Here is a 25047-nt window from a genome sequence, read left to right on the forward strand (position 1 = left end):
CATATTACAGTAGGTATTTCCAATCTGGCACAACACGAATTTCAGACAAGTTCTCACAGTACTAAAGAAAATTAATAATCAGTTAAAAGCTAATTATTTTCATACTGAAAAGTTCTGACTTTGAGGGAAAGTGATGAGCAACAGTCAGCAATGAATTCCCTCATTATCCAGCTCAGCTTCAGTACACATTAGAGAAGAAAAGGAGGGTTAATGAATTGGGTCCAGAATTTTCTAGAGTGAGTTCAGTAAACACAAACACAAGGTCACACATTTTTGAATCTGTTGACCTAGATCCAAGCAGTCATTGCCATTCTAAAAAGGTTTTCCTCCTAAGAGCATCTATCCATATCTTTCTTTTCTAATTCAGCTATTTCTCTATCATCAGAACACCTAAGGTTAATTTTCATTTTCTGTTTTTGTAATTTATTGGTATGCTGCTGGTGGTTGTAAAGTAACTTGGGAACTAGCAATTCAATAGTATGCAAAGCCACTTTCTGAAAATCACAATGTTCCTTTAAATACATGTAAAGCAACTGTCCAGTCCCAAAATAAAATACTTATGTCTAATAAAATACATATGTCTAACAGTGGTTTGAACGCAAAAGTCAAATATTTTTCAAGTCAAAACATTTAATTTGACTCTTACCTAACTTTACTTCCAAACAATGATTTATAAAATGTGGAGGAGAGTGGGTGTCTATGTCAAGCAGCCTTATGATAAAGCTCCATAACATATTGTGCTTATTCAACAATACAGGTGTTAACGAGGCCTGGCCTCCAAAGGACAAAGATACAGAAACAGAAAGGTTTTCCAAGGCCAGAAGTATTAGTTTACATCACAACATTAAAGCATAATACATTGTGGGCCTACAAATTAAACTGCATGTGTTCTAGCAGCAGGAACAACAACAACAAAAATAAATGCTTCCACATGTATATAAAAATGACCAAGTAAAAAGCAGAGAACACAGTGAAAAGTGTCTGGCAGTTCATTAAAACACACGAGTTGCTTCTATAGTCTCAAACATTATTACATTACTTGAATGAGAAAGCGTAAGAGGATTTAACTGGCTGAATTGCATTTCTATCTCCTTATTCACAGGGTAATAATTACTCTGATATTATTTAAAAAGTGCTTTACACAAAAATAAAATAAACATAAAATATTTTAAAATTGTAATCTTTTAAAAACCTTTAAAAAAATTAACAAATTTTCAATAAAGATGTTGAATTAGCTATCACAAGGGAAATACCACCTTTGGTCACTTACTAAGACAGCTGGAACACTAGCATTCCGGGAAAGTGTTAAGTGGTATGAAATTTTTTTGAATGAAGTACTCCAGTTAACATTTTACAATAATAAATAACTGGATGAAGTACATGAGAGGCAAGAGAAATGCAGAATTTCTAAAGTAAAACTGATCATTGTATGAGATAGAAAAATAAATATTTATGAAATAAAAAATGGCAAATGATTTTGCCTAGTTATCAAATAAAAATACACTGTTTTTTCCTTTAAAATTACAATAAAAAAACTTTGAATCAAGGACACGAAGCAAAATCACAGGGCAGATAAAGAAAAATATAGCATTACTATAAGTAAACAAGGCCTAGGCTTTGGATATTGAAACCACTATCTGGAATTGGACTTAAGGCCAGGACCTTCCATTTTGTCTCCAACTTCCTTATTTAAATGGAGGTTTTTCTTTATCATAGCTATAAAAAGTCCTGTTATTTTTCTTTTCCTCCATTTCTCCAAAATGACTACATAATGTAGGGATGCAGATTATCTTTCTGATTAACATGTGCCCAACACTTAATTCAGATGATTTTACTTAAATTCCTGAAATGAACAAACTTTATGAAATTACAAATCTTTCTCAAAATGAGCTGTTTGAATATTGCCCAACTTTAAAGACTATCTGAAAAGATAAGGCAAATAGAAGGCAATTTCCAGTAGGAAAAAAATTCACGTTTTTCTCTAGTGACCTATATATTTCTTTCCTAAACAAACGCCATATTGAAATGCCAAGAATTTCAGATTTATACAATGAAAAATAATAGCAAGTCAAGTTACATATGAAGCGGGGGGAGAGAGAGAGAGAGGAAGTACAAGTAAGCTTGATTGCCATTTGTCAGCTAAGCAGTATGGGAAAATAAATATGGCAGTAAGGTCAGCAGCTACACAAAGACTCAATTTCTTGAAGAGGGGCTTGAAGGTCTTGTACAAAATACAATCCCTTGCACAAAGGAATACAAATGTTTAAAACCAAATACTTGGCTGGCTGGATGCAATGGCTTATACCTGTAATCCCAGCACTTTGGGAGGCCGAGGCAGGTGGATCACTTGAGGTCAGGAATTCGAGATCAGCCTGGCCAACATGGTGAAACCCCCTCTATACTAAAAATACAAAAATTAGCCATGTGTGGTGGTACACACCTGTAATCTCAGCTACTCGGGAGGCTGAGGCAGGGGAATTGCTCAAGTCCGGGAGGTGGAGGTTGCACTGAGTCAAGATTGCACCACCACACTCCACCCTGGGTGACAGGGTGAGACTCCATCTTCAAAAAAAAAAAAAAAAAACTTGGATAAATAACCACTTTATCACATTCAAGTTGAATTAATCTAATCATTGGTATGTAAACACAACATTATTGAGAGGTTATCAACAAATATAGATATGACTTTAAGCAAGAGAAAAACTTCAGTCTACAGCCAGAGAGAAGGATGGCATCATTACTTATGCAATCATCTTTCAATTCCATTTCCTTGGCCCTACAAGTAAATCAAAAACAAGAGATAGAATACAAAGCTTTTCATATATCTGAGTTAAAATTTCAGAGAACTAAATTTTTGTCAATAAATGCCAATAAACGGTCCATTGCCCAGGGGCTTCAGAAAGCCTTGCTACTGAGCCAGAAGCTGAGTAACTGTTAGAGAACGCCGTCCAGGCCAGTCTCCCCAGGAGGGCCGGGAAGGAATGTGCAAAACCTCTACAGTCCATCTAGTCAGAATAACGTATTTCAATTGCTTCAAGAGTTTCTTTTTTTAAAATACTTTACGGTAGTGATTTTCATTTCCTAAAGCATACAAAAAGCAAAGGCTCTCTCCTTCAAAATATCATACACTAATGCAACAAAAAGCTATTTCTTATATTCTTTTATTCTGCGTTGCATCCAAACATTGTTTTACTTTGATCATTCATCTCCACAAAATTTGAATTGCTAATTAAGGCCTACTCCCTAGATGCCAAATTCCATACCTAACAAAATGGCAGTTTACAGAGCTCTTAGATACTATATTCCAAGAAGTATATGCAGCATAGAGGTGGCCAATATTCAGAAGCTACATTTTCTTATACTGCCCAAGTGATTACAAATAACCAAAATATTTGAAAATGACTCAAAAATTATTTATGGTCAGAAATATACTTGAGGATAAATCCCAGGAATGCAAACACAGGAGAAAAAAATAAGTGTAGAATTCATTCTGTATCACCCAGTAATATTTGCTATAGTGAGTCCATTTTCAAGGCAGATTCCTAGGTTTTTAATGCTTGTAATGAAAACCTGGGGAGGGGAAGAAAAAAGGAAACACAATTAAGGAAAAACCTTTGAAACTCAGACAGCTTTTTCTCCCTGCCCAAGTAAAATAACTTTATTTCTATACATTTCAAACGGTACTTTATTCTTGATTGTGACGTATATACAGAATCAATGTGTTAGTTTAGTATTATGCATCAAATGTACGTCTAAGACGGTAAGGTCACCCTCAAAAGGTGATACATGTAGTTTGAGAAAGAAAAATATGAGCTACTTTGTTAAATCAGGGACACTGAAAATGCCACCAACTGATGGAAGCTGAGGTGGGATGTTTTGATGAAGATGTTTATAATGTCCAACTAACCTTATTTTTAAAATAATGCCTTTTGTCTTCTTCTCAGTATGGGATGCAAGTCAGAATTGGGGGGAGGGAAGCTTTCTTAAAAATGCAAATACTTGACAACCTCCACCCAGAGATTCTGATTTAAGTATTCCAGAGTGTCATTTTTGCAATGGTATTTTTAAATAACAGCAGAAAATGTAATTTAAAGACATTTCGGGACATTATTATTAGACTTAGAAATGAATAATAACAATATCACCTAAGTCTTCAAAAATCCTAACCAAAAAACGCATCAATTAATGAGATCTAATATATTTGCAAAGTCTACTGCACTCTGCAAACTTCTATTACATATGTAATCTTTCATGATCCTGACAACTCTGACACTTTCTATTTAGACTGCCTCCATTTTGTAGAGGAGGAAATCAATATAGGAAACTATCTTTTTCAGCATTTCATTTTACAACTTTCATAAATATGTACATAAGTGAACCCAGATCCTTGCAAGAGCAAATACAACCCAACTGTTCGTCTGTCAGAGGCGTCTGAACCAGAGCGACTCCATCTTTAACAGCGGCTGGATAAAATAAGGCTGAGACCTGCTGGACTGCATTCCTAGGACGTCAGACATTCTAGGTCACAGGATGAGATACGGGGTCAGCACAAGACACAGGTAATAAAGACTTTGCTGATAAAACAGGCTGTGGTAAAGAAGCTGGCCAAAGCCAAGACGGTGACACATTTGAACTCTGGCTGCCCTCATTGCTCATTATATGCTAACTATAATGCATTAGCATGCTAAAAGACACTCCCACCAGAGCCGTGACAGGTTACAGATGCCATGGGAACATCAGAAGTTACCCTATAAGGTCTATAAAGGGAAGGAACCCTCAGTTCCAGGATTTGCCACCCCTTTCCCAGAAAACTACTGAATAATACACCCCTTGTATTAATCAGCATATAATCAAATAACCAAAAAAATGGGCAGCCAGCAGCCCACACTGCTGCTCTGCCTATGGAGCAGCCATTCTTTATTCCTTTACTTTCTTAATAAACTTGCTTCTACCAGTTTACTCTATGGATTCCCCTAGAATTCTTTCTTACACGAGATCCAAGAACCTTCTCTTGGAATCTGAACCTGGACCCCTTTCTGGTAACACATTTTAAAGGTTTCATCCAGTTTAGATATCCCTATTTTTTTCTTTATGCTTTGTTCCATTTTTCTTTTGCATAAACGTTACGTGGGAGTTGTGCATGCATATTTTAAATCTAATTAATAAGAGTAATGGGCAGATAGGAAACAAGAGCCACTATAGAAAATGCAGTCCTGCAGATCTAAATGGAGGTCACCATCACCCTTTAAGAATCTGATGAAAGAGCTGGGTGCGGTGGCTCATGCCTGTAATCCCAGCACTTTGGGAGGCCGAGGCAGAGGGATTACTTGAGTCTAGTCTGGGGTGACATGGTAACACCTCATCTCTACAAAAAAAAAAAAAAAAAACAGAAATTAGCCGAGCGTGGTGGCACACGCCTGTAATCCCAGCTCCCTGGGAGGCTGAGATGCAAGGATGACTTGAACCCAGGTGGTGGAGGCTGCAGTGAGCCGAGACCATGCCACTGCATTCCAGCGTGGGGGACAGAGTGAGACTCTTGTCTCAAAAAAAAAAAAAAAAAAGTGAATCTGATGAAAGCTTCTAGAGGAAAATGTAAATAAACAGAATATCTTACATACAATTTAGAGTGTTGTGTTTTCTGTTTGTCTTGTTACTCTTTTAATAAATGAGGAGTGCTACAGCAATGTGTTGAGAGAATAACTTATTTTTGCACTCTAGTGGAACACAGAATTTGATTTTTCCACTACAACATGAGGCTTATATTTTTTAAAAAAAAGATCCTAAACTTGACCATACATACTCTTCTTACCTTTATGAGAGGACTCTGATTTTGAGAAATGCCGTGTGGAACTCTGCTGGTTTGTAAAATGAGTGTAATCCAAATCTTCACCATCTGTCATGATAGGTGGTGGTGGCCTAAAAGAAAGCCAGAATTTAAAGGGGCATTCTAAGTAACGCTTACTACAACTCCACCTCTCATTGGATTGAAAGGCAAAAACATTTTCTCGTGAAATCAAAAGCCAAAATGCTTCAGAATTCACACTGTAGTTCCTGGACAGTTGCATGGCCTTGAGTAAATTTTTTATCTTCCCGTTCCTTTGTTTTGATGTCACAATTCAATAAAAACAAGTATCTCCTCAACAACTGACACGTTAGGAACTGTGCTAGATAAACGAAGATTAGTATGATGTGACCGTTGCCATTTATAAGAAATAAACTTTGTTTTGGTGCATCTTCCCAAGTCAAAGAAAAAAGAGAATAAAGAACAGAAAAGAAGAAAATAATAAAGTCAAGGAAGAAAGGAAAGGAAAAAAAGAGAAGAAGGAAGGGTAGGAGGCAGAAAGGAGGGAGGAAACAGAAACAAAATTTCATGATCAAAGTTCCTTTATCCACTAGGTGGCAAAACAGATCTTAATATATTTGCAACTTCTATGTAATACATTTGTAAAAAAAATTAAAAACAAAATTTTTACTACTCTGAACTTTTTATTAGTTACTTAACATAGATTTATGCAAACATGTGGCACTGAAGCAGAAAACCTCTCATTCTTTATTTCCCAAAGGTGTACTCAAAGTTTGCACTAAAGGATAGCACCAGATTAACATTTATCAAATATATAACCACACTGTAGGCCATTATGTACATTTATATGTAAAATCTAGAAGCCATAAGTATTCTGAGGTTTGTAAAGTTAAAATTGGTTTGGTACAACGGGCTCTGTCATGTAAAAATAAAAGCAAGTGTGTTCAAATTTTTTATCTTGTCCTCAAGTAATAAATCTTTCCCTAGGTATTCAGCATCCAGAAGAGGTCAGCATGGGATATAAACTGGTATATGTGCTGAGGACTATGCTACGGGTTCTACATAGATTATCGCAATTAACTTTTAGGATAAGTCTATATGCTAACTATCATATACATATTTTAGAGTCAGATTAGGTTAGATGAGGTAAATAATCTGTCCATGTTCACACAGCTGTTAAGTGGCACACCCAGGCCTCAAACTCAACTGGATTTCAAAACCAGTGTTCTTAACCACTCTAGTATGCTCTACTACACAGGTGTGTATTTTTATCAGGAGCAGCATCATCTGTATACAAGACTATATGTATATATGTGTGTTTATATACACGCATTTGTATATTTTCATAAGTATACTTTCATAAGTATTTATACTTATACTTTCAAATATCATTTCATGCATTTGTTATATACATATAAGTAATGGAAACAATAATACATTTTTCTAATTTTTATTTTTAAATCATTTGTTTACAAATATTGGAAATTAAATAGTGTTTTTCTTCAATACCTGATATTTACAACACTTATCTCTAAAAAGCAATGTAAGACTTGGTAGAAAAACTGAGACAAATTAATCTGACTCTAGGATTAAAAAACTTAGCTTCAAAAAGCAAACAAGTGGCTTAAGAAGTGACTCAGGCCCAAGAAAACAGGGTTAGTAGTTAAGTGACCCAGTCTGTTGCTCTCTCTTTTATTAATGTCATTAGGCAGTCAAAAATCAGGAAAGAGAAGTTGAGTGGGACTCACCAAAACAATCCATGACTATTGCCTCACCATCAACTCATCATCATGGAAAAGCATGCTAAAGTTATGAAACAAAGCACAGGATGCCCAGAAGTTTTCTAGCATGTCCATGTAAGGATAAACAAATCAATCTAGAATGGCTTCAGTGCTCTTAAGTATACTGTTCTGCTTAGTTTCATGTTACACAGAGAACAAATCTTGCTGCCAGGAGACCTACATCAAATTATTTTGTTATACGGGAGACAATTGTTTTAAAGTTAAGGGCATATATATCCAAGTTAGAAAAATCTTATTAACCAATACTTCGTTGTATAGTTTATTGTATTAAGACTGCCTGTTTCCTACCTTTCTCATGAAATAATTTACATCTTTAACTTAGTGATACAGCCAAATACTTCATAATTCACTTACAAATTCATTTAAGAAACCCTCGTAGACACTTAAATCAGGAAGTCTCCCTATGTTCTTATCATCTTGTACTTTTCATCTATAGTACTTAACACAATCGTAATAGTTATTTGGATAATTATTTTTTTTTAATTACAAACTCATGAGAACATGACAGAGTTCATTCTTGTTGACTGATGTGTACCCCAATTACGTGTGAGCAATTATTAGGATGCTCAGTAAATACTGGATAAATGAAAAATGGGAGACAAATGTATTTCACATTCATAAGAATGCTTAAGGAATAAAATGAGATTTATAAAATATTTATTTTTTCTAAGGAAAAAATAAGTAGAATAACAATATTACCATTATAAAATCCTGTAGTTAAAACAATTTGGAACACGGGATGAAATTTTTTCCAGTTACAAGAGTTAGAATTCAGATTGCTAAGTGATCCTCTATTTCCTTAAAAACAGTAGAAAACTTTCAATAGTGTTTTGTAGTTCTCCTCATAGAGATCTTTCACCTCCTTGGTTAGAAGTATTCCTAGGTATTCTGTGTGTGTGGTTATCGTAGATGGGATTGAGTTCTCGATTTAATTCTCAGCTTGAACCTTACTGGAATATAGAAATGCTACTGATTTTTGTACATGGATTTTGTTTCCTGAGACTACGCTTAAGTTGTTTATCAAGTCTAGGAGATCATAGATGACACAAATAAACGGAAAAGCACTCTATGCTCATGGGGTTGGAAGAATCTATACTATTAAAATGTCCAGGTCAGGTGCGGTGGCTCATGCCTTAATCCCAGCACTTCGAGAGGCTAAGGCAGGCAGATGACCTGAGGTCAGGAATTTAAGACCAGCTTCGCCAAAATGGTGAAACCCTGTCTCTACTAACTATACAAAAATTAGCTGGGCAAATAGCTAAGACATGGAATCAACGAAAATGCCCATCAACAGTTAATTAAAGAAAATGTGGTATATATACACTATAGAATACTACACAGCCATAAAAAGGAATGAAATCGTATCATTTGCTGCAACATGGATGCTTCTGGAGGGCATTATTCTATGTGAATTAACACAGAAACAGAAAACTAAATATTGCATGTTCTTACTTATAAGTGGGAGCTAAATCCTGGCTTCACATGGACTTAAAGATGTGGATAATAGACACTGGGAACTCCAAAAGGAGGGATGGAGGCAAGGGCTGAAAAACTTCCTACTGGGTACTCTGTTCACTATCTGGGTGACAAAGTCAAAAGTACAAACCTCAGTACCACACAATACACCCTTGTAACAAACCTACACATGTATCCCCAGAATCTAAAATAAAAAGGGCAATTTTTGAAAAATAATAACAAAGATTAAACACACATACACAAAGAGCAGAAAATTCTGTAACAGACAAAGAAATTGGATTGTTGAGCATAAGTATTACAAACTGTACATGAGAATTTGTTTCTCCTCTACTACTACTATTACTACACTTCAGTAATAAACATCTTGACCTAGGAAGTGCCATGTTTTTCAATCCTTGAAACCAACTCTTTCTGTATAGCTAGCTAGCTCAACTTTCCCACCATGATTAAATGTGAAAGAGGAAAACCACAGATTCTAACCAGAAAGCATACATTCTGATATTAGTTGTGCAAGGTATCTACATATGCAAGATATATAAGCTTTAACTTTCAACAATGAAAATACAGGTTTCATAAAATTCTTACTTTTTTTTTTTTGTCATATATACAATCCTTCTAAAATGACATTTAAAGACAAATGTTCCTCTAAGGTAAAAACAAAAATTTCTATTCTACTAGCTGTAAGTCACTTTTCATTCCTTTATAATAGTCATTTTTAATACAGGATCATTTGATTATTCACTCTTTCAGTATGCCAAATATTTCTGAAGTATGTATTACATTCCAAAAACTTGTTTTCAGACTTTAATAAACTTTCTTAAGAAATCATCCAATACTGTTCCATCATATATGCTGTCAATGGTATTACTATTCTAAAGAGACCAAGGATTTGAAGACCGCAGAATCAGCCTAAAGATGATTTAAATTCATTTGACAAAAAAAAAGGATAATAATCCAGATGTATTTACTTAGTGAGAACAGATTAGCTGCTGCTTCTTTTACTTGGATACTTTGGGAATATACTCACCTATAGACTTCTAAAAAAATGTTTGGTATGTGCTTAACCAAAAGCTACAAAAGAAACAGATTTTACATAACTAGACAGAATATGCCACTATTGTTCTCAGAGCAATACAAACCCAATGTAATTTTCTGAAGGGTTATCTTCTGAAAGCAAATGAGTTTTAAAATAGAGGATTACTTTTTAAGGACACTAAATACATTCACTTGAAGGAAACAAGTCTAGGAACTTCAGTGTGGGCATGAGTAGCAACAACAGTGTCAATTATTCAATGAAATAAATGTAAGAATTGCTAAATAATAATCAAGAATAAAATTCAAATTTTAATAATTCAGAGTGTTCAAAATGTTAAATTCAGTGTTACTTTTTTGTCTTGTGTTTAACAGTTCTTCACATTCCAATCATGATTTCCTTTGAAAGGTAACAAAAAGCAATTAAAAAAAAAAAAGAGGTTACTTCCCCAGAGACTTAAATGTTGACAACATGAGGTAGAAAGACAGCAGCTGCTCCATAACTATGATGCACGACTGTTTGAGATAAATCAGAAAGTATGTACACCGTAGCCACAGCTATCTGTCAAGCAGGATTCAGTCAGTCTGCAAGGATTCAAGATTTTGTCAAGGACACTGAGACTCAGAAAAAAAGGAGTTTGAGCATGTACAAATGTCACACACACATCAGTGCCGCTATGAAACCCGGTAAAAATTTACAACTCGAAATTTTATTTAGGAAAGAAAATGACTCTCATTTCCCAAGCTGAAAGCATAAATTCAGTGAATGTAGAGGTAAGAATCAGTCCTAACAAAAAGTACATCCTTCCTTATCCACCCCAACTTTTGTAAAATCCTGGTTTGATGTGCACAACTCAATTTAAGACTGGAAATAAAGTTTGAAAAATAACTCCGAACATCTTGACACTACCTCACAAATGCAGACTTTTGGATCTCCTCTCCAAAAAACATACACTCTTCTTAGGCAACTGACATCTCCTTACTCACCCCAAAGTCAACTTCCTCATTTTCCTTTTCAGGTGTCATCTTACCGTGCTGGCCTTTCATTCTTAGAATGGTGAGGTTCATCACTCTCTTTCGACTTTGAATATGCTGCTTTAGCTGCTTTGGGCTATGGACAAAAAATACAAACAAACCAACAAAAAATCACACACATACATCCAGCCCAGAATCATCAAAGGGAATAACACACACAATCCAGAATCATCAAAGGGAAAGATGAAGTTTAGAAAATATGTTTATCATGCCAAGCTCTTCCTCAGTAATTTCAGATTAATTATATTTACTTGAGCAACATAATATATTTATATATACAGCCACTCCAGAGGTAAAAAACTTATAGCTGCAAAGGTATGCTTTGGGCTTACATGGAAGGTGTATTTAGCCCTCTCATCTGACAGCCTTGGTCAGAGCAGCCAGAGGAATGGGCTAAACACACAGGAACATGCTTCCCTAGATGGGTGTGCTTGGCCACTGATTATTAACATAATAGCTACACGGTAACTGACAAGAACCAGTGGACGCCCAGAGTCTACGGAATCCAGGTTTGTGCACTCGAACTTCTTTCCGCACACCTGTCTTAGGCTGATTTCCAGCCAGTAAACTAAGGCACATTCAAGTCAACTTTTCCAAGAGAGGAACTGTATCAGTACCAGTTATAAAATAAAAATTACAGAAGTCATGATACTTGCTAGAGATGTGGCCACTGCTCTCTGACACACTTGATTTATAATCCTTAAATACTTACCCTTTCCTAGTTAAGGTAACAAAGAATCTGAGTAACTCCTGGGCAATTATTTGTGGCTTAATTTATTTAACAGAAGTATTTGGGAATCCTTGACTAAAACAGTATGTTAGAAAAAATCCTGAATTACTGAGTTAGTTAAAAGAGAGAGCTAAATATACATAATTAATATGAGAATAATACGTTCATTGTTTTGAGACTAACACTTGGGTAACTGAGCAACAGGAAAGAGTACAGCAATACTATTAGCAGGGTTTCTACATCATCTTTTTCCTCACAACCATTACTGAGACAGTGAGGTGGGACCAGAAGCCCAATGGAGGTATGTGTTCAAGAGAGACCAGTGGTAAACACCAACTGTATCAGGAATACACAACCTAGGTTTCATTCTTCTGGGCCTAAACTCCCTCCCTAAAAACCCTGTATTGTACAAATTCTCTCCCTACTCCTCCACTCTTTTTCCACCTAGCTTGACCTTCTATTTGTTAGCTGTTTATGCTTTGTCTTCCTCTGTACATTTTACACTACTATCAGAAAAATGTCTTTGTCTTTCCATGGAGGTCCAAAGTGTTGCCCTGTGCAATGTCACTGATGAATAAAGTCTGCTAAACTGGAACTTGCAACTACCACAGCAGAATGAATTGCAGTAACTGCTTATTTTGTTCACAGTTTCTGATCAATGAGGGGAAAGATAAGAGTCAAACTCATTCTAGATAGGTCTTGCACTGTGACATAAATAAGAATTGTTGGTGATACGTATGTATCTTTCAGTCTGCCATAAACCATGTTGCTTCAAAGGAAAGAGAAACGGGTACATGATAGAGATGAAAGATAATGTAAGCACAAAGAAAGTAGAGACGGGAAAAGAAGTTCATTGTGGAAAATATGAAAGCATGTGAAAATATGAAAGCATGTGAAAATGCTACATTCTTCTATAATCAAAGTACTGTATATGAAAACTAAGACTGTTCATGACCAGAAGTACTTGCATTTCAGTCTTAAAGGGAACAGAATGAGTTTTCAATCTTAGCAGTAACTTTTTACATATTTTCAAAAATTCAGAGATTTTTCATGCTGATGGAACCTTCTCAGATCAGATTCACATATGCAATACAGATAATTTATATATCCATATATCCTAACTATATTTGCAGAGCTTCACTTAAAAGCAGAGTCCCCTTTTCATTTCTAATGTTATTTCTAATTAGAAAACAAACAAAACACACTCTACCTTCCACTCAGGGTCTTGCTTTCTTTTGTCCAAAGATGATTTCTCCCGCTCCTTGGCTTTTTTGTAAGCTTTCTTTTCTTCAGCCATTAGAAGTCGAGCAATTTCCTAAACAAAATACAGTCAATATCATTAACTGCGGAGTTGCAGATAGAAATATACTAGGATATTTCCAAAGAATATCAGCTAAACTCATTAACTTACTTCATCCTGAGCTACTTGAGCGGCTCTCATGTCCACCTGGGTAGCCTATGATATCAAAAATACAAAAACAAAGAATTTAATTGGAGTCTATGTTGCACATATCCTGTACAAATCACGCTGGTTTATGAAAATAATTGTGACACACGTTCCTGAGGTTGATAATCAGTTGGTAGGCTTTCACCAACCAGAGTAGGAACTCTAGATGTTATCAAATCCTACAGCAGGTCATGGAGAACTGTCATGGAGATGGAGAGATGGAGTTATGGACTTCACTGTTAATGTTCACTCACTAAGCAAAACTGGATACTTTATTCGTATTGTCTTGATTTTTCCACTCATAAAAAAAAAAAAGGTTTCTCAATTGATAGAGGACTATTAATATAATTTCAAGATGGACTAAATTCACACACACAAAAAACAATACCCATCAATATATCTAAACTTTTGCCTTCAACTTTGCTCACCAAAAGTTCTTCTTCTTGTAGTTTTCTGGCAATTTCAGCATCATACCATTCCTGGTCCCTGTGGGTCGTTCGTGACGGAGCAGGTATAGTTTCTTTCGTCACTCTTGGCTTAATCCCTTAAAAAAAAAAAAAAAACTCAATGTAATAGAACAACTGAGGATGTTTTCTGAAAAGTTATGAAATTTAAGATAAAGGACATTTTCTTTAGTAGCTAACAATATGACCTCTACTCCAGAATTCAGTGTGGGGTGCATTAAAAATATTTTTGCCTTAGGAATGGAAGTGGCAATGTAGACAATGCACGCATTTAAACAACGGTATCTAACCGCCTGCCTGGTAAGAAGTCCCCTCTCACAGAGTTTCCGCAACAGCAGAAAATTATGTTAAGAAGTTTCAAGTGAGGCCCCGGAAAAATATAAAGTGAAAAAAAAAAGTCATAGAAAACAAAAAGAATTTAAAGACAAGCAAATTACAGAGTCAGAGTTTAAAAGAGGCTACACTGTCAAGGCTGGAGGAGAGGAGAGGCTTCTTTCTATTTATCTCAGACTGCATACTTACTATTTCAGAGGGAGCAGAAACAGCAGCACCTGGTAGTCATGTGATAATACCTGTTAGACAAGCAGTGGCCCTGCCATGGCTTTTGCTCTGAGAGTAAATAAACCCACTCACTTTAGATCTTCCCCACAGCTTTGATCAGACTGATGGCACTGTGACATCTTAGGGAAATATAACATCAGAGCTATATTGACAGTACAATGACCAGAGTTCTATTCCAATTTATTCCTATAAAGCAATTCTGGCCTTAAAATTTTACTCGACAGTGTATTATATTTAGAATTAATAAAAATTTTGAACACAGCGAACAAGATTATTCATCTGAAACAGTTCATTTCAGTAAATTAACTATTCAGAGGACAAAGAAAATGTACTCCCGATTGTCTCTTTATGCCAGTGGTTGTCAATCAGGGCTATATATTTAAATCACATGAGGGTGCTTTGAATACATTTACCCCAACCCCCCCCAGATTCTAAATTAAGTACCCTGGGTGTGCCCTGTCCTTGGGTAAGTTTGTTTTAAATCTCCCCAGTTGATTCTTACTAGCAATTATTATTGGCATCACCTGTTTAGTGTATTATATCCATTAAAATTACCGTAAATTAAAATGCTTTTTGTCAAAATTCCTCACCACACTTGACTCACTTGCTATTAATTTAAAAATAAAATAAAATACAAGCAAACACTGGGCAAATGATGAGAATGTAAGTATCTTGTGAAGCCTATCTTTGTACAACTTTCAACCTGGCTTCTGTGGCTTCAGAAGCCACAGACTCATACACATCTGTATTTCCTTCAAAGACTAGTAAACATGGCTTTCTTAGCTTCAGTCCTAATAGAATCTGATTGCACAGACCACTTCAAAGCATCTCTTAGAGCCACTGAGTCTTATGCTGGGCTGGACTTAATCTAGATTTCTGAGTGGTTTGGGACAGCAAAAAACAACAACAACAACAAACAGTGGCATAGTCCCAAGAGTGGACCATCTGAAATAGAATATAAATCTCCCTGAGTTATTTAGCTTAGTCATAACTAGGAAGGCAGATTTCAGAGAAAATGAAATTAGATACGGAACTCAGTACTGGGCAATGTCAGTGGACAAATAGTCTGCTATATATACCATGTTCCAGTGTATAGAAAAAATGATACTTCAATAAGCAGCCCAAAGCTTAATTCAGGATGACGGAACATGCCTAGCTCCTTCACTTTTGCCATCCAGGGAAATAATACAGTGGGATGTGCTCAAATTTCAAGAGACCAAATTTTCTCCACTATTACGCCTCCTTAAGTACACCACAGAATTAGCCAAGAAGATTTTTCACTTTTAATTTCATTAAAGATACATTGTTTTAAATTCGACCAAAGGCAATATTCCATTGAAGAGTCTAATTCAGTTTGACAGGGTGATAACACTATAACCTCTGGCAGTTAAAAAGAGAATGATGACTCAGTAAGAGTCAGAATCTGAGGTAGTATCTCTCAGTTCCAAATATTTAGAGGGGAAACGGTTTATTTAAACCCTTGATGTATCACTGAAATGTGTAAATCTCATTAAGTAGAAAATCCCCACAGCTTGGAATACTAAATTTCTGCATTGTCAGGATGCCCATTCTCTGCAGTGTCCTCTGGACCCAAGGTGACAAAAATTTTTGTAAGGATATAGAAAAAGAACTCACAGAGAAGTGTAAGGCCATCATTAAAGAAAACAAAGATGTCTAAATTTTTTTTTAATGTAATTAATAAAGGAAATTAACAGACTAGCTTCCCTCATTTCAGCATCCTAAACAGACTCTGGAAACTAGCTTTCAAAAAAGCAGGTGAGTGGTATTTTCAAGTTCCATATGTATCTTAATTTAACACTTCCTTGTTTTTTTCTATTCATCATCCTTCACTTGGAGAACATAAGAACATCCCTAAATGAACACAAAACTTCAGCCTTAAATAAATTTACAGAATAAAATTGTTTAAAGTACTGATATTGAAGATAAATTTATTCTGAGCTTGGAATAAGGTAAAATGATAGATTCTTTTTGATATCACGTAAGAGTATTTGTAATAAGCCAGTTTGACATTTAGGGAATGCCACAGCATATCTGACTAACAATTCACAGCAGAAAAGTGCACGTATTTTATGGCCCTATGAGTTTAGAAGTTAACCTGCAGAAAATGATAAGGTGTTAAGAATTTATAGTCCAACAGAGAAGTAACTCTGAAAGGTTAGGTACACCCATTGCCCTGTAGATAGTTATCTTATACTCAAAATTTCATTTTGCACTCCCTTTCAACTGATTCTATTAATGCTGCTCCGCAAATGCTCTTAGAACCAGCTGCTTGTCATCCTACTTTCCTACTAGTTTCTTCATTATTAAGTTAAATGTAAATTTGGCCTGTCCTAACAACTTTAAGAATTGTGCTTTTACAACAGCAAGAATAGATGCCACTACCTAGTAATTATATTTTAATGTAATCCTCTGACCTGTTTTCCAGGAAGTTACAAAATCAAATGCCTACAGGGGCTAGAAAGGTAAAATGTAAAAAGCAAGCTGAATATAAAATGATAGAAATAAAGCAGCTCATGTTGTAGCCATTTTAATATCTGCCTAGTAACATGGTTTTTTAATCCCTTGTGGTGGCAAAATAAAAAACAAAACAAAACAAAACATTTGCAATTCTAGTAGTGGAGCCTGTGAGTCAGTGTTTAGTGTCATGCTTCCTAAGCCTACTTAAAATATCCTGGAGCATAACTAAAAGCCATAAAGCCTAACTAGCCCTCAGAGCACTCCTGAAAGTCAGATTCACAGAAGCAGAAATGTAGAGGTCAGTGTATCACCATTCTTCCTCCATACTTCCCCCACGCCTCTGGAACTCCAAAATGTCTTTCTAAACCTGAAAATGGTGTAATTTCCTCATAAACCTACTCAAGATAGATTATATCACACTTTCCTCTATTTTTCCACAGCTCTTTGTGTCTCCCTAACAAAGGGTATCTAGTTTGTAATTGTCTACAAAGCCATCTTTTTGGCTGAAATCCAAGCACAAAGCCGAAGACAAGGATATTTGTGGCAGCTACTCAGAATGGCTTCTGGAACTAAATTTTAATTTTCTGCATAGCCAAGTCCTTTAATAAGAAATAACATGACAGGAAAAACCAACTTAACCTGAATCTACAACCTAGAAACAAGTTCTCTGACCACAGACAGGGCTCGACTGGCTCCTTGGTACTATGATTCCTAGTGTTACAGCCACATGGAAAGCACCACCTCAGCAGTTAATAGAAAATAGAGCCATTACTGTGTCAGTGATGGACTTCAGAGTTAAGCCTCAGAGGTGCCAGAAATTTGAGATTTATCTATAATATTTACCTCATTCTTATATAGGTACCAATAACTTACCTGTATTGGTACTTTAGAACACCAACTGTAGAGTTAGAGCTGGAGAAAGTTAGAGCATAAAAAGTAACTTCATGCGATGACTTTAAACTTTAAGTTCCTAAGAATCCACCTCCACGTCTAAAGCATGTCCAAACTGCCAGGCCTTACTCCAGAGATGATAATATATATGAAACCCAGAAATTTCCATTTTTAGTTAACAGCTGATTCTGATGAAAATGAACTGAGGCATATTATTTGAAAAACACTTTCTTAGAAGACTGCCTATCCAATTCCTCGTTTTACAAATGAGAAAGATGAGGCCTAAAAAATAACAGTATTTCCGGCTCTATCGGCCTTTTGGTTAGACAAACACCATCAAGACAGGCTCATCAGCTCTTCTGGGTTCACTGAAGTAAAACCAGAAATTCGGGAGTTTTGATTTGGTGTCAGAATCTCTGATACACAGTCTCAGTAAATGAAGAACCACATCTGGAATGGGTACCTCTAATAGAGCCTGGGCCTGGAATAACTCTCCAAGAATCAGTGCATTCTCACAGAAGGGAAAAGTTATAAATATTTTCCTTCTTCTTACAGATCTGAGATTAAGTGTATACCTTTTACAATATGTTGCTCTAGGATTTATTTCAAAGTCATGAGCACAAACTGGAGAGAAAGAAAGGCTGCTTAAGATACTTATTAAATTCATCGGTTTGTAGTTATATACATGATACCAGGACTTCCATCGAGACTGTCCTCTATTACCTGGGTCGTGGAGGTGGAGCTGCTCCTCACTCTCTGAGAATGGAGGAGTCCTGGGCCTGTGTCTCCTTTTTCTGTGCTCACCTTGCCCATGGTCCCTCCCATATACAACTTCCTTGCAGTGAAGCCCTGCTTTTTGTGAGGACTTGGGTGAAAGTCGATCTTGGTGTCGAGACTGTTTTTCCCAATTTCGAGTCTGATGGTTATTCTTAGCCTCCCAGTCATCACATTCAGTGCTCAGAAACACTTCACCACTGATTGTGGGAAGCAGAGGTCTCCGGGGCCTCTCCTGAGAGGACCGTTTCCTTTCATGCTGCTCATTGTTAATTTGGGGCTTGTCCCTCTCTTTGCCAGAGCTAGAGGATGACAGGGATCTCTCTGATGAACGATGTTGTTCTGGCTCTTCCAAGTTCTCCAGTGGATGTTCTGGTTTCTCTTTCTTCTGCTTCACAGTCTTTCCATTTCTTTGGAGTCTACAAGGTCTTGAGAATCCAGAACCCAATTCCCTGGCCCTCCTTGACCCTGGTTGGTCTGAGTGGAGGCAGAGGGATGTGAAAAATAAAAATGCAGATTAATTTAATGAGAGTATGAACTCATTACACAAGGAAGAGTCTGGGCCCCAGTTTAAGGTACTTTAAAAATGGAGAAAACTGCTTTTCCAACTTAACAAATTGAGAAGAGGGGATGAGCATTACTGAAACAGTTCATGCATACCTAAAGAATTCTGGGTATACAGCCAAAATAGTAAGAAACTAAAATTAAGTGAAACAAATGTGAAAGAAGAGCTTGATCATGATTAGGCAGAGCTAACAACACTTTAATATTTGCCAATAACAAAATTATAGCCATTGAACATTAAGTTCTATTTATAAACCAATTTGAAACTAATATAGAGTAAAAAGAGGTTGAGAAATCTTGTAAAACAAAAAAATTAAGCTTTGTAATCTCAGACAGAGGCTTTCAAATATTCTTACTGGAAATGTCAATAAAACTGTATCAGAATATTGCTAGTTTCTCGAGTTCAGAGGAATGATCCACAGATTTTTATATTCCTCCATCTGTCCACTTTATGTGGCCAAAGCAAACATACCCAGTCACTTCAGAAAATAGCCCTCTATTACAGTTCAATGTAAAAGAGGGTCAAGTAGATGAGAATTTTAAGTGAGTCCGTGACCCTCTTATCTTTAGATAATTGTTACCAATCTTAGTTGAAACTTGGCAAAGGAAAAATATTCAAAGGGTTGCTTTCATGGAATATATAAAAAGGAGTTGCTTCCTAAATACATTTCAAAAAACTGTATGATACTGTATTATTTGTATAAAAATACAATATATGCTAAGTATATGTCCCCAAATTTAACATACACTTCAAAAACAGCACAAATATAGTGCTTTCTCAGGTCATTTTTTGGCACAAATATAATGTGAAAACAAAGGCAGTAAATTCATATGCACTTTACAAGAATATACTGATTTAACATTTTCTAAAACTTTTACTATGTTTTGGAAATAACAAAAAAATTCCAATTCCATGGAAAATTGCTATGATAGCTAAGATTCCGTGATGGCATTAACCACTCGCTGAACTGCATCAAAGAGCTGCTGTAAGTTGATGAGATATAAAGAAAGTAAAAAACTATATGTTTTCCTTTAAAACTGTTTCATTTGATATTAATGTTAAAGGAATACAGCAAGAGATATGTGCTAAATGTACCAATGATGTAAGTTTCCATTAAAAACCTCAAATTGTTTCCTCTTGAGCTTTCCAGAAGAAAAGATAGCTTGCTTCCGAAGACAATACTAAATTAAAATCTGTTTTCTAAACAGTCTGTACAAGTATTTATCTTCATCATTTATGGTTAAGTTTATATTTTACATAAAATCAAAAGCAAAAGAGTAGAATTACCCGGTGATAAAAAAAAATTACCTCTTTTAAACAAACTATTATTTTAAGTCTATCATGACCACATGAGAATCAAGTGACTACTGCTATAAAGTTATATAATACAGACCAGCTACTTAATGACCACATCCAGGGAACAATGGTTTACAGTGTTAATAAAAATGGGCTCACTCACGAGTTGCACAAGTGAAGCCTACCTTCCAGCTCAAAAGAAACAAAAAGAAATTGGTTTTGACATGAATTTGTGATGTTATGATTTTTAATTCCTTCTAAATAGTTAATTGATATTCATAGTTTTACGAAATAAGTTGCAGAATTATCACAGAGCTGTTACTACATTTTTACAGAGCTGACTGGAAAAAATTTATTCTCTAATAATAAATTTGTTGTGACAGCTTTAAATCTTGGAAAGAAAAAGATGAGGTGAGGAATCTATCTGAATGCTTTAAAACCTCATACAGTTGAGGATTGAGACTTGTTTCTTGAGACCAAGTTATTTGGCAAATATAACTTACTCCCTCACTGCCAAAACATATATAGGTATTACGTATTGGCATATACATAATACATATATATATATACACACACACAAACACACACATATATTTATACACATATATATCTGCATTTTATATGTGTGCCTCCATGTTTGACTTTCAAAATAAGAGATATACAAAATATTACATTATACACATATAACACTGATATATGTATAAACAATAAGTACTTTACCAAAATTGCATTATTTGATCTTAACATCCAAATGAAGGATTTACTTTTATAATCTCCATTTTATTTAGTACATAACTTCATTAAAATTAATATTGTTCTAAGGAGGGGATAGGACTTGAACCAGTCTTATGACTCCAAAGACCATGACTTTAAAAAAAAAAAAAATCACTAATATGACTTCAGTAAGACACTTTGAAAGAAAAACATGGATTCACTAATAAATAATATATGCCATTTAAGAGTTGATATAAATTTGACAAATGTTTAATACAATTTTAAATTTGTAGAAAATCGATAAATAATCATTCTAATAGATAATGTATTAAAGTTCGAGTTAAATAAAAGTTGAAAAAATTGACCATTTCTGTAATGATATACTGTGATTACTATGCAAGTAAGGCAAAAAATCAAATAGATATACAAAGACATACAGAGAAGTATAATGAAAGAATATCCCAGATGTGTTGGAAAAGGACCACTGCAAAGAACCGAAGGACTGTTTTGTAAATAAGAGCTGAATTGTAATATGGTTTCTGTGGAACTGAACTTGGTCTAACACAAGGGCATATTCATAAGGACTCTATGTTCAACAATATATAATCTCCCAACACCACAGCTGAGGCAAGAGAAATTTGAGTATTTACATGCACATGTTCAGGAGGTCACCACTTCCTGTTCCTCAATACTCCCTCAAAGTCTGTCTCTCCCCAAAGAAACAAGCATATATGCTACTCTCCACACATTTATCAGAGTAACTAAAATAAATATAAAATACTTTTAAAAGCTTTTATGTGCCCCTGAAAAACCAATGAATTCTTAACATAGTCTCCTGCCCTAAAGAAACAAATCGGGATGACAGTACTCTGATCAAAAAGACAGGTTTGATCTCAATTCGAGTCAGTATAAGGCTTTAAGAGGGGAATGCTAAAATTAATACTTTAATACATTTAATTCCTTGGCATCCTAATGCTTTTATAGACTGAACAGTTTAAAATAATAATGTTTACAGTGAATACATCTCCAAAGCAGAATTTTTAAAAAGGGAAAAACACCAGACCACATTTCTAAGATTTAAATTGAAGGTGAAGAGTAATACTTTACTTTCTGATCTTTAGCACAGCAAAATGTTGCAATAAGTTTTCTTTTTAAATGACATAACATACAGATTCATCAGAAAAACCAGCAAAAAGAAAATGGCTATCAAAAAAGAGATGAGTGTTTTACATACAGAGGAAGAATACATCAAGCAATAAATTGAGAATCAGCCTGCTTACTAAAAAGGCTGAGCTCTACTGATTATGGTAAATTTAGAGCAAAAAAAGTTACTGGGCAAAATTACACTCAAACTATAATAATCCCATCACCTACATATATATTGCTTTCATTCTACTCATCAGAGAAACACATACTTACCTTTCATAATGGAATTACAGAAAAGCAGTTGATGACTGGTTTGTAAGGCCCTTTAGGATCACTGACCTTAAATTCCTTACTCTCTAAAAGTTGCCTTTAGGTTTTGTTCACTTGCGATCCTAAGTATTGGTCCTCAAGCTGAATTTCATTAAATACTGACACTTGAAACTATAGGAACGTCTTTGCTTTGACAGGTCTTTGAGAAGGACTCAACAATACCTGCAAATACTCGTTTCCCAACACATTTTTAAGATAAATAATCACCACCACAACTGCCACCACCACACCATCACCACCACCACACTGCAAAGCAGGCACCAGAGAGGCGAAACTGTGGGAATCACTCCCTCAGAAATCATACTATATGGTAATCAAATAGCAAAGAAAGGATTAAAAGAAAAACAATGAACATGGAAATCTTAAAATTTAATATTGTTTGTCATCAGCAGGCTAAACCATTGGCCTAGGTTTAAAAGACAAGAAAGCACAGAACAAAGCTTTGTTACCCAGTAACTGATGAATGGTATACCTTCTTTCTTCATACCACTTTCCTGCTTCAAACAGTACTGCCCAGACTTCTTGAGAAAGGTTAAGTCCAGAGACTCATCCACCATTTTCCACACCCCATTTATATGCTTAGATTATAATAAAGCATTCCAAGTGGCTAAAGTTTAAAAGAATGCATGCCAATTCTTACAAAATCATATTCAAATCTGAGCAGTCATGAAAGTGGCTCTGGTTGTCCAACTAAAGAACAGATAAGGCCAGGTGCAGTGGTTCACATCTGTAATCCCACCACTTTGGGAGGCTGATGCGGGCGGATTACTTGAGGTCTGGAGTTCAAGGCCAGCCTGGCCAACATGGCGAAACCTCGTCTCTACTAAAAATACAAAATTAGCCAGGCGTGGCAGTACATGCCTGTAATTCTAGCTACCTGGGAGGCTGAGGGAGCAGAACTGCTTGAGCCTTGGAGGCGGAGGTTGCAGTGAGCCAAGATAGCACCACTGCACTCCAGCCTGGGTGACAGAGCAGGACTCCATCTCAAAAACAAAACAAAAACAAAACAAAACAAAGCAAAACAAAACATGAATTTATTAGATTCAAATAGAATTCTGCCACATATCTAAATGTACCCAGTGCCAGGGGATAAGAGAAACATTCCCAGATCCCTAAGGTCACTTCATGAACAAAATTAAAGGAGTGTTTTATGGTCGAGTCTAAGGATAGAATAGATCATGATGCAGGAATTGTTACCTCCATCTTCATAATAGTAACTATCTGTATAAGCACGGGTTGCTGAGAACTCCGGAAAGTGTTTCTTTCTCTTTTTTTCTTCCTGTAACTCCTTCTCTTGCAAAAGGCGAGCTATGTCCTGTAAAGACAAGAGAGAATGGAAACATGTATTACCAAAGAACAAACAAACTCCATACAGTGGGGTGTGACATTCCACTGCCAAGTTTGTATGTGCTCTGTCCATGGCTCTCTAGACTTTCTGGCATTAATTTCACATCTTCAAATGCCAGATGATTGCTCAACAGGAGTAGCACATGATCTAGATAAGTGAGACAGGCTTTTTTACATTGAAATTTAAATCTAATACAATATAAAGACATTCAAAACTCAGTACTTCCTAAAGCAGGTTACACAACAGAATTTTAAAAATACATATTTGTGGGTCCTTTTTTCAAGCTGATGATTCAGTAAGTCTAGATGGGGCAGGATGTAATAATCTACAAAACTTTATAATTATAATTTAATTTAAAAACTATTGAAAAGAACTCTTCCGAGGATTCTGATTTCACTTTGCATTAGAATACCACTGTCTTAACTGAAAAAAAGACAACAATCTTACTTCTGTCTCCCACCTGTTCATCCCCAGGCAAATGTTTAGCAGTTATTGAGAGGCACTGTGAGGCACAGAATGATGAATATCATTCCATAATGTTCCCTAAAAGATTATCATCTTTTATGAAAACAAAAGTTTCATAGAAACTTTTAAAAAAACAAATAAATAACTACAATAAAATTAAATTGTAAATGCCTCAAAAAAATGTCCATGGGAGTACAAAAGAGGGAATACGATTTTTGCTTAAAGCAATCAGTACAAGATTCTGCACTGTGCTCGGCTTTGAACAGAGAACTGAGTTCCAACAAGCAAAGTCGAAACAGGAAACATCAGCAAAGCTGTGAACAGTTTAATGGGCACCGATCTAAGGAACAGCCAATAGTTCAATTAGAACATGAGATACGGAGTGCTGCAGAAAAAGCTGAGGCTAGAAAAAATAGTCTAAGGCTGGATCACAGGAATTCCTTTTGGATAATCTTAAGAAGTCTGGTGTCTGTAACATAGGGGATGAAGGATTACTAAAGGTTTTGAGCTGCAGAGTGACAATGTTCTGAATCTGAAGATTATTTCTATGAAAGCCCTATAAAATAGCCTATAAACTTGTAAGCTCATGCACACTTTTAAGGAGAGAAGTCTATAGCTATCATCAGATTCTTAAAGGCTCATACAAATATGGAAACGATACTCACTGGTACAAATGGTAGTAACAATCGT

The 25047-nt window shown here is 35.6% G+C and overlaps 1 protein-coding gene across 1 annotated transcript in view; it reads right to left on the reverse strand.

Annotated features, from left to right (window-relative positions):
- Positions 1 to 3144: 3144 nt before the first annotated feature.
- Positions 3145 to 25047, reverse strand: part of CCDC50 (coiled-coil domain containing 50) — a 34941-nt gene continuing 13038 nt past the window's right edge. The window contains exons 5-12 of the mRNA XM_011961259.1: positions 23742 to 23859; positions 18443 to 18970; positions 13754 to 13869; positions 13290 to 13334; positions 13089 to 13193; positions 11145 to 11224; positions 5810 to 5916; positions 3145 to 3570 (exon numbers count right to left, since the gene is read on the reverse strand). Of these exons, the coding sequence (XP_011816649.1) occupies positions 3551 to 3570; positions 5810 to 5916; positions 11145 to 11224; positions 13089 to 13193; positions 13290 to 13334; positions 13754 to 13869; positions 18443 to 18970; positions 23742 to 23859 (1119 nt within the window). The 3' untranslated portion in view covers positions 3145 to 3550. The remainder of the gene's footprint in view (positions 3571 to 5809; positions 5917 to 11144; positions 11225 to 13088; positions 13194 to 13289; positions 13335 to 13753; positions 13870 to 18442; positions 18971 to 23741; positions 23860 to 25047) is intronic.

Source organism: Colobus angolensis, unplaced genomic scaffold, assembly GCF_000951035.1.
Source record: "Colobus angolensis palliatus isolate OR3802 unplaced genomic scaffold, Cang.pa_1.0 Scaffold54, whole genome shotgun sequence".
Taxonomy (NCBI): Eukaryota; Metazoa; Chordata; class Mammalia; order Primates; family Cercopithecidae; genus Colobus; species Colobus angolensis.